A 10,443-nucleotide genomic window follows, 5' to 3' on the forward strand; every position below is an offset into this window, starting at 1 on the left:
ATAGCTGCAAGGAAATGGCTGATTTATATACTTTCCTACCATCTAGATGATGTGGAATATATTAACTGATCAGCATCCCACTTCTGTGGCAGTGATACAGGTAAAGTCCTTGAGGAACAGTTGCTAGCCATAGCAGCATAAAGAGTTGACTTGCCACTGACGTTCTAGTAATGCAGTATAGACACAGGTAGTAGATGTTTTGTCTGCTAAGGAACCAGCAGCACAAGGCCAGAGTATCGGGGCTGAAGATGTGATTTTGATAAATATATTAGTTCAATATCTGTATAAAATACAGTGGAGCAGCAGAGGCAAAAAAAGATTGACCAAAAAAGACTGAGAGATCAAGAGAAGAAAAGGAGAGATAGAAATATCCCTGAAGTTAGGAAGGAAGTTGTTTGTGTAGAAATTTGTGTAAGAAGGCATGTAATGGAATAGAAGAATTTATTTAAAGCCATGTAATCTATTTTTTTTAACACAATGTTTAAACAATTTTCTTCCACTTCAGGGTATACAGAGGAAGGCTGCACCTGCTCTGCTATTGCTAGATCTGACTGCACTCAATGGATCTGGCTTGTTGGTTTATTTTGCCTTCTGGGTTGTCACAAGGAGGGCTGAAGCAGTTTGCCTCTTGGAAAGATTACTCCATACTTTCACTACTTAGACTTTTCCTGTCTCTAGTGGGCTTTCTCTGTATTGCTGTTCCTTATGAGCAATGTGAACTTTTAAATGACACCCTGTAAAAATTTAATCCAAACATCTAATAATTTTAATTGCTTTCCTCCATGTTTGTGAATTATGTGGTATCACAGCATGATTTCTGTCACCTGGAATTCTAGGTTTCAGCCTCTCACCTACTGACTGCTTCTGTCATGTCAGCACCAGCATCATTAGCCACCTCCAAACTATTCTGGCCCGAAACTGAAAAGCCTACAATAACTCTGAAGAGTGGCCTACAAATGGCAAAAAGGTAAGCTGATCCAGGCTCTACTTAATAGTTATACTCATGGGATTTGGGAAAATACCTCCTCGCACATAAGCTTTAGGGTTAGTATGTGGTAGATGTGCAGGCAGTAAATCAATTACACACCACTATACCCCAAATAAGTAGTTTGTGAATTCAGCTATCATGTACCTTATTACAACATCTGGAGATACCACTACCCATTGGGACAAGCACAGAGATGCCAAGGACCTAGCCCTGACAATAAATACTCCAAAAAAGAGGGAGATGCCTACCTGAGTTGAACCACCAAGAGGTTTTTGCTCTGTTGCCATCTTTGTATTGAAACAAATCTGCAAACGGAAACATGCAGAAGGAGAGGTGGAACAATGATGTCAACCATGACGCCAGCGAACCTGTTGCCCATCTGTAAGGAGACTCACTTGCCTTAAGAATGGCAGGCAAAGCAAAAAAAGCTTTTAAGGAGCTGTTCTTGAACAGCCACAGGACCTCTGCAAGGGCTGCCTGCAAGAAGAGCAATGCCCACTCCTCCGTCCCAGTGGTTGCACAGGCAGTCTCAGTACTGAGACCTTATCCAGAGCTTCTGTAACTCCAAATGTGCCAAAATTCATCTTCAGGGCACCAAAACCTACCCTCCCAGTGGCTCACATGGGGACTGAGAACAAAAACCTACTCCACCTCATCATTATTTTTTCTATGATAGAACAGGCAACTTTTCTAGTAGATTTCTAATTGGGTCCTTGTAAGTTTTAAATCTATGATTTGTTCTTGAATTAAAAAAAATAAATCACATTCTTATTTTTTTCATTGATAAAGTGAAACAAAGAGCCTGCTGGAAGCAGCCAGTCAAGGGGCCTCCACCTCCATCATGCTGGTGGCAAACATCGCTGTGAATCTGATTGCCTTCCTTGCCTTGCTGGCTTTCCTTGACTCAGCCCTCTCATGGTTGGGCAACCTGTTTGACTATCCACAGCTGAACTTTGAGGTATGGTCTTCAGGTTCTTCATGCAGATATATGCAGATATATGCAAAATGTGTCTTTCTCAAGTTAATTGCCTGTGTGATTCTATTGTTTTGTTTTAAATTTTTAATATGACCTAAAAAGCGTGTATTTTTATGTGCATGTTCTTGAAATGTCTTTACAGCCAAAGGAAAATTGTTGCCATGTAAATATTTCTACATCCATTAGTCCATGTATAGCTTCCCTCTGTGGTGCTTTTGCTAAACAGCAGAGTATGTTTACAGACTATTGTATAGTAATACAATACAAACTCCTTTGACTTGGCCATGCAGATCAGTTGGTTAAACACTTGTCGAGGCATTAACATTGCCTTCCTCACGAACTTCAAAGTGGCTACAGCTTCGGAGAGCTCCATCAGGTCCTTAATGCTCACTGGCTTTGCTTAGATGACACTGGGGGAAAATGGCCTTGACTTAAGATTCAGACTTAAGTCTGAACTCACACTTACTCAATACCACTTACTTCTCAACACAATTAACTTGTAAGCCTGCATCCAAAGCACTCAGCAGAGCAAATAGGTTTTAAACAGGACTTCTTTTTTAACCTATGTCAATACACCATTTTTGACCCATGCAACAGTCTTGGTTCAGTGGTTTTAGGCTTCTTGTTTTGCAAGCTTCTAACAAAAGTGCTTCATGAAACACAGATAGAACAGTGTGATACAGGTGCTGCAAAACTGAATAGACACACATAGCAGATGTGAATAAAGCTATATTATGATGTTATCCTGCACAGCTTCCACAGATTATCCATTGCACAGCCACCCACGACAGAGGAAAGGCATGAGTATGCATACCTCAGCCACAGTAATGCAAGGCTGGTGTTTTAATAACTGCTGGACAGAGAAAGATTTTTACAGATAAATAATCCACAAAGAGCTAAGACCCACACACACATTGCATCCAGCCAGCCATCCCTTTTGAGAGACACAAACTTCTAGTCTTTTGTGGGCAGAGAAACTAACCAGGAGTAGTAGCTGCTCAAACACCTCAGTTACACTCACTAAGGCAATCTGACCAAACTCTCTCACAGCTGGAACTGTTTTCACTCTTATGTAAAATGAAGCTATACTGTGATGTAGGATTTTTCAAAAATTTGCATAAAACTTCTAGTGCTGGGAAAAAAGCTACAGCTTTAATTATGTCAGATGCACAGCTTTTATGCAGACACAAGATTTCTGTTTACACCAGTTGGAGTCCAATAACCTGGTAATTAAGCATGTTCATTAGACATACTTGATTTAATCAACAGAAAAACTAGACTCCTCAATTATATTATCAGCTCTTTTAATGGAACCCTTCCTCATTGTTTCAAACACTATGCTCAGCCTGAAGCCATTATAAGGGAAAAGAGGCACAGAGACTTCTGTTTTACTTTAGGTGCAAAATTAGGGGCATACCTAGTTACTTTATTATATCTGGATTTTGTGTTACTCTTTTAACAATTACTCAAGCATACATTACTATGAAAAAACCTCAGCTTCCCACACATTTTGGCAGGAAGAATTCAAAGCCAGTCTTTCTCTGCTGAAATAAAATAGTACAGTTTAGAGAACTTATATCATACCTCTGTTCTTTGACCAGCTGTGCCTTTTGACCTGTTTTGTCTTACATATTTTGCAGAACATTTGTGCATATGTCTTCATGCCATTCTCTTTCATGATGGGGGTAGACTGGGAAGACAGTTTCATTGTTGGTGGACTACTAGGTTACAAAACTTTCTTCAATGAGTTTGTGGCTTATGATCGCCTCTCGAAACTGATTCACAACCGAGAAAAGGGTGGGAGCATGTACGTTAATGGTGTGAAACAGTATATGACTGTAAGTAACACATTCTATTCTACAGATTTATTTGATCTAATACTTTTCTGCTGAAACTCAGCATATTTTCTAATGTAGGCTCAAAGGGATAATGGTGGCATATTACTCTAAAGTGTATTTTCCAGTGACAGTTCAGTTATGAAAATGCAACATTACTTTATGAGGCTCCTGTGACTGTCATTGTACAAGTTACCTCAAATAAGAGGAAGGAATGATTTTGGGGAACATGCAGTGTCCCAGAGGATATTGTGTGTAAGACCAAGGTGGTCTTCAAGATGAGTTTCTCCTTACCTCATTCTTAGCTAGAATTTACCTATGTGACACTCTCCCAGGAAAATCCGGAACAAGAAATGGAGGGTCCTCCTGCCCACAGAGGTTTAACGAAGCATTAAGCTTCAAGAAAAGCCTCAGGAAGCTTTAGCTGATGGCATTTAAGATATTACTGACACACCTCTGCTGGAGGTTGTTGTCCCTGGTGCAGAGGGCATACATCTCCTTTGCTTTGCTGAGTCCAACTGGTTTGTTTCAATTGCCAATGGAAGTAATTTTGTAAGTGGATTTCCAGCCAAAAGTTGGATACACCTGTCATTCAAGAGCATATGTGTGTGTGTGCAGAGGGGCAAAGAGCATGCCATGATCAAAGCTGACCTTTGCAGCAGTGACTGTTCCCCTTTCTGACACCCACATGCAGAGCCTGTGCTAAATTTGTCCTTATTCTAAGCACAGGCAACAAAACCCGTGATATCTGGCTTTATGCCTGCACTGGCCTTTCTTCCTCAAATCAAAACAAACCGTCATTTTAGAGGATCCTTAGTTAGGAAGCTTCCTTTTGTACAATTTTTAATCTTCATTTAATCCGGTGTGATGCTGTAGGTACCTGCCTTATATACAAAACCAAAAATATGTTCCCTACCACTTGCATTCCTTCTTTCCAAGCCAGATGTTCAGATCAAGTACACATACACTCTACTGAGCATCTGTTAGCAGTGTTCCTGGAATTCTGGGAAATAGACTTCTGGGCTAGGTGGACCTTTGGTCTGCCCAGCTATATTCATGCTATATTCTACAAGGGGGAATATGACCTTGAATTCCTGACTGGGTGAATATTTTTTTGTAAACTGGAAGTCAGACTTAAAGTTCAGATCCCATCAACCATATTTCACCCTTTTCTTCTCTCTCTCTCTTTTTTTTTTTAAGTAAGAATTAAAATGTACAGAACTTCCATGTTAACTTATAATACCTGTATAGAACTGTATAAGCTTCCACAGTAAAAAACTCGGAGATATAAAAGTTTTTATTCATAACAGTAGTAAAGATTTCTAGTAACCATTTTAATTATGGTGAGAGTGCACTTGACTTCTGCTTTTAATTCCTGTTCAGCTTCAGAACTGTCTAATACATCCAGGCACAGATACTCAGAGGACGCAAACGAGCAGTCTTCTGAACTCCATCACCTGAGTCAGGAATAACAAGGCTTCCTGTTGTCAGAGCTACAAAAGTGCTCATGAAAATGGGGAAATCAAAGCACGCAAAGCTATTTCTGGGAAAAGCAGGTGCAGTGGGTACTTGAAAAGCATTTTCCTGCCTATGTGCAAAGTGATTGAAAACATCTATAAATTGGTTTTCATAAAACAGGAATGGAAACAGAGGAGATTCTAATAAAGAGGAAACCTACTAGGAACACTCACTCAGGCATCTTCAGCTCCATTTGCTGAGATTTTTCAGTATGTTTGAACTATATTTGTATTGATGTTTCCAAGGTTTGTAGCCTGATTTCATCCAAAGTAATTTTGTGTCCATTGAGGGGTTCCTCCATCAGGGCAAAGGTCAACCCAACCTTGCCTCTGCTCTCAGGTCCAGACTGGTGTTGCCCAAGTGGAGGCAGGTGGCTGAAGTAATAAACCACTAATAGGGATTCCAAAATCTGCCTGTTACCAAATCAAAGCACCTACTCTGTCTTCCCTTTCCTTCTTCTGGCACAGAGCAGCTTTGCACCTGGAGCCCTCTGCTTTTTCAGGGTCAAAGAAGTAAGGGATACATACCAAAACTTGATTTTTCAAGTGTTCTAGAGGCAGTTCAGACATGAACAGCAAGCTGAGTTAAAACTCTCTGACTCATACCTTCAGAAAGAGCAGAAAAACTGCCATGAGTAGGATAATTATTTTTTTTGTCCTTAATTACTAGTACTCACTTCAACAAGGCACAGCAATATATACAGAAAATAAAATCATCACATGGTTTATGAGTCTTCACACAGACAATGGGTATGAAAGCCTGCATCTTTCAGCAAGAAAAAACTACCTTGCTGAAAACCGCACAGCAGGGCAGAAACCAAGCAGAACAGAGTGATTTCAGTACTCAAAGCACTGAACCACAATGCCATGCTTTTCAGACCTTTAAACCAGCATGAGCTGTCTCAAATCACTCAACAGGGCGTGTGTTTGCTTTCCAGGTTCGCTCTGAAGTCATTGCCACCTATGCCCTTTGTGGATTTGCCAACTTCGGCTCACTGGGACTGGTAATAGGAGGCCTGAGTAAGATCCCTTTTCATGGACAATTTATTTGGCAAAGCAAATCCCAAAAAAAACCCTGCCCAAATGAACAGACTGTGGGTGAAGCTTAGCAGCATTAAAGGCTGAACAGCTGCTCTGTCAAGACCCAGCACACACATGTACATGGAAGGGCTCTCAGAGGGTCACAGGCTTCAGCATGGAGTTAGTGGGAGTAGGTAAGGGGAGGGGACCAAGTCATAGCCCTCCTTGTCCAGCCCTCACACCATAAGCCAGAGCTGCTACAGTCACTGGGCTTCAGAAGCAGCAAACTATCTCTGCAGCCTACTGGTTGAATGAAAAACTTTACTGTTTTCTGTAAAAATCTTACATATATGCAGGAAGTTTGTAAGGAAAGAAAAAATAAAAAGCTTGTGGGATTTTGAGGGAAAAGGAAAATTAAATAACCACCTGTGTTCCTCATCAGGTGGCCAGAATTGCTGGCTGTCGTCTTCATCCTGGAGCCCAAGTGGGCTCCATGGTGCCAGCAGTGGGGCAGCACAGGTGAGCCCGACCCAGACACAGGGCCAAACCCTGGTGCTGTGCCTGGGCCTTGCTTCTGAAAGATGTTGGTGACCAGCACATTTGTGCAAACTTCCAAGATAAATAGAAATTGCCATTTTATACACAAGGTACCTTTTTAATAGCAAGAGCCAATATTGGCAGTAGGACTTCAAATGGCCCACTAAAAATGTCCTTTTCCCTCCTGTTTCTGCTCATTCAAACTGCAGGATGGGCATTTCCTCTTGTGAGGAAGCTGGCAGTTATACTCTTCGTATTTATGCTTGACACACACTTTAATTTTCTTCCTAGCAAGCCTTGCTCCCTCAAAAAGAAAGGAAATAGCTGGTGGTGCTTTCAGAGCAATGATTGCAGGGACTGTTGCCTGCTTCATGACAGCCTGTGTTGCAGGTATGATACCTAAGTTCGGTGTCTCTTAACAGATGATTATGACAGGAGAGCAGCTCATTGGTACAATAGACGCAGTTGGGGAACTCCTGTCACTGAAACGCTAGTAGTTTTAGGTTTGACAGAATTAAAAGTCAATATGAAACAAAAAGGTGCTGAAAACTGGAATTTGAAAATATTTGTTTAATCTGTTACGTTTTTGTTTTTGTTTTTGTTTTTTTTTTACAATCCTTTTGCTGGCTAGAGAAATACAGAAGTAACTGTGAAGAAGAAATAGAGGAAATGCAATAAAGAAGGCTGTAACAGAGAAAGAGCGAGGGGGAAGCTGAACAACTTTTTGGCTTAATATTAAATTGGTATTTTTGGCTGGTAGTATTCCCACAGAGCAATGAAGCTAGCGTGGGACTCAACTGTAGATCCTTATTTTCAAAGTCTTACCTTCAAGCTGAGTAAAGAGTTACAATCTAACAGTGTATCTTTTTGGGAGGAAATAAAAAAAAAACAAACAACACAACATAATATGAATTATTCAAATGATTAATTAATTTACAAGATATGATTTAGGTGGTACAAGCTATACCCAGTGTTTTACAATCCCTTTCCCAACTTGCTTTTCTGACCATATGGTACGTAAAAGTGCACGATGAAGATTAAAGTATTCCTCTAGTGAAGATCTTTATACTTGTGTAGCTGAAAATAGCATGTCTGTTTCTACTACAGCTTCCCTATCCCTTTGTGTTCACTGCAGCAACAGAAACATGTTTTAAGGACAAGCCCACACTATTTTCTGAAAATTATAGAACTGGTACACCTGAAATGTTGTTAGTATCATAGCCCTCCATAATATTTTAATATAGTATACTACCCTGTATAACTGAGGAATCAAGAAGTCTTACTAAAACATGTCATTTCACGGTCCTGGCCTTATGAGTAGCATGGTGAACAGCCAGTGGAACATCTTTCCAGAACAATAAAATCTGTTTTGGAAATAAAACTACATTCCACCTGCTCTTGCCATGGCAAATGCTTTCCTTATGCCAAAAGGAGGTAAAAGAGCCAAAAATTTCAACTACCAGTTACAATAAGAACAGGTTAAAAATGTGTCCAGGTTCCACAACACTATGTACTATAGGAAGCTGTCAATTTCTTATTTTTGTCTCCATTAATGCAATGAATGCAGACATTACTGTTTATAAGAGATTTTGGAGAACATCTAACAAAGCAAAGATAAATAAACCTTAACTGTCTCCATTTAGAACAAAAGAAAATGTCCTGTATTTACTTGTCCTACTACAAATTAAGCATAGCTGCATTTCAGTTACTGGGAGCACCCTGGCCCAGCAGTGAGAAAGCCATTAGTGCATCTTTTTAGTAGCATTAAAAGGGGCAGAAAAACAGGGTGTTTGGAGTGCAACAAGTTACCACAGTTTAATTTATAGATATTTAAACAAAACAAAACAAAACAAAACAATTCCAGTTCAATTCCAGTAAAATTGTTCAGATTTTTTCCAAATCCCATAGTCCGAGGGCTTTAATCTTGCACCGTTACAAACTATCTGGGAGGATAATTGCATATAAACCAGAATGTTTCATCTGACCACGCCCCAGTGACTGACATCTGCAAGTCTCAAGTTACTCTTCGTTACTCAGTAAGAAAATTGTTACTTCACAGGAATGCTGACTGTCCCTGGCCTGGAAGTTCCTTGCCACATCTTATTAGGAAATGCCTTCAACTCCACAGATTTTCCTGCCAACACCACAGAACTAGCTGAATGCTGCCAGCAACTCTTCACCAGGTATTGAAGAACTCTTTATCCTTCTGTCAGCATAATTTATGGAGCTCAGGTTCACTAAAAGCTTAAATTTATTTTTTGTATTTGAGTCTTTTGATTAGCCACTTGCTTTCCATGAACTTGTATCTATTAAAGAAATTAATATATTAATGCTGGTAAATTCTTTTCCTCTTCTTGAACATTTCTCTGTATTACTGTATTCACATATATTTCATCCTTTTGTGCCCTCGCAAAAAAAAATAAAAAATAATAATAAAAAAATGTAGCTTTGAATTTAGACATATAAAATATGAAAAGTGACCTTATTTTTATTGTGACATTTTTAGATTCCAACTATTAACAAAAATTTAATTTAAAAAAAAAATATTCAGATTGGTATCAAGATCACCAGCTTCTGCCTAAACATCAGCACTTGCATATCACTGCAAGGAATTTCTGTTCCTGCAACCTGTGCTCCAAATGAATTTATAGTAACATTGAAACAGTGTCAAAATTTTTTGGCATGGTAAAAATAATCTCTGATGTGAGGTACATTCCTCTGTTCATATTTCTTCATCTCCAACTTTTCCTCATCGCACTAATTTTAACTATATCAGGTTGCTGCAAAGACAGGAGTATGTTCTGTTTTCATCAGAATCAGTGTTGATCAAATGCTTTGAAGATGCAACAACATTGAGTAGTGAAGTGAAATCTTCAATCATTTCAGTTATCTAGGAAATTATACTTGAGGCATGAGGACTTTATACAGAAAATCAGCATCATCTGATTCTGTCACATGGATGGTGTTTAGAAAGTCTTCCCTCTGTTTTACTTCTCATGAAAATTTTAACACATTTGAAGTTGCTTTGGAGAATGTGTGTGTATGTGCACTTGAGTGTGCAGATACATGTACTACAGATGGATAGATAGGTAAGATATGTATTCCCATAAGAGAAAAGGACTATATCTGATTTCTGGTTTTATATCCTTCTACAGTGTGAATCATTCACAGGAGATCTTCTCTGGAGGAAACTACAGCCTGAGTTCCTGGAAAGGATGTTGCCAAATACTGGATCAACCTGGTTTTAATTGCACTTGAATTAAGTCTTAGGTTTTGTTTGGGAAACAGGTCTTAAGTAAGAGTTGCACTCCTTGGCAGAAAGGCAACAAAAATTTTCCTTTTCCACAACAAATGCGAAACAGACTTTGTTTTCTGTCTCTTACCCAGTTCCTTTGACTTGCTTGTAATTACTCATAAATTAAACTGGGGTAAATGCAAGACACCTCTTGTTGTAGATCTCTTCTTCCATTACAAAGCAAACAAAGAAGGAGAACATTTCTGAGCTTCATTCTCCAGATTTCATTTCTACCCTGAAACTGAAATATCTGGAGAATTAAACTGCTGTAGGGA

The 10,443-nt window shown here is 39.3% G+C and overlaps 1 protein-coding gene across 1 annotated transcript in view; it reads left to right on the forward strand.

Annotated features, from left to right (window-relative positions):
* Positions 1-10,131, forward strand: part of SLC28A3 (solute carrier family 28 (concentrative nucleoside transporter), member 3) — a 41,374-nt gene extending 31,243 nt beyond the window's left edge. Inside the window, exons 12-18 of the mRNA XM_009995473.1 lie at positions 837-967; positions 1,778-1,946; positions 3,605-3,802; positions 6,255-6,336; positions 7,165-7,263; positions 8,933-9,056; positions 10,029-10,131. Coding sequence (XP_009993775.1) covers positions 837-967; positions 1,778-1,946; positions 3,605-3,802; positions 6,255-6,336; positions 7,165-7,263; positions 8,933-9,056; positions 10,029-10,131 — 906 coding nt within the window. The remainder of the gene's footprint in view (positions 1-836; positions 968-1,777; positions 1,947-3,604; positions 3,803-6,254; positions 6,337-7,164; positions 7,264-8,932; positions 9,057-10,028) is intronic.
* The last annotated feature ends 312 nt before the right edge of the window (positions 10,132-10,443 follow it).

This window comes from Chaetura pelagica, unplaced genomic scaffold (assembly GCF_000747805.2).
Source record: "Chaetura pelagica isolate M959 unplaced genomic scaffold, ChaPel_1.0 scaffold473, whole genome shotgun sequence".
In the NCBI taxonomy this organism is placed as follows: Eukaryota; Metazoa; Chordata; class Aves; order Apodiformes; family Apodidae; genus Chaetura; species Chaetura pelagica.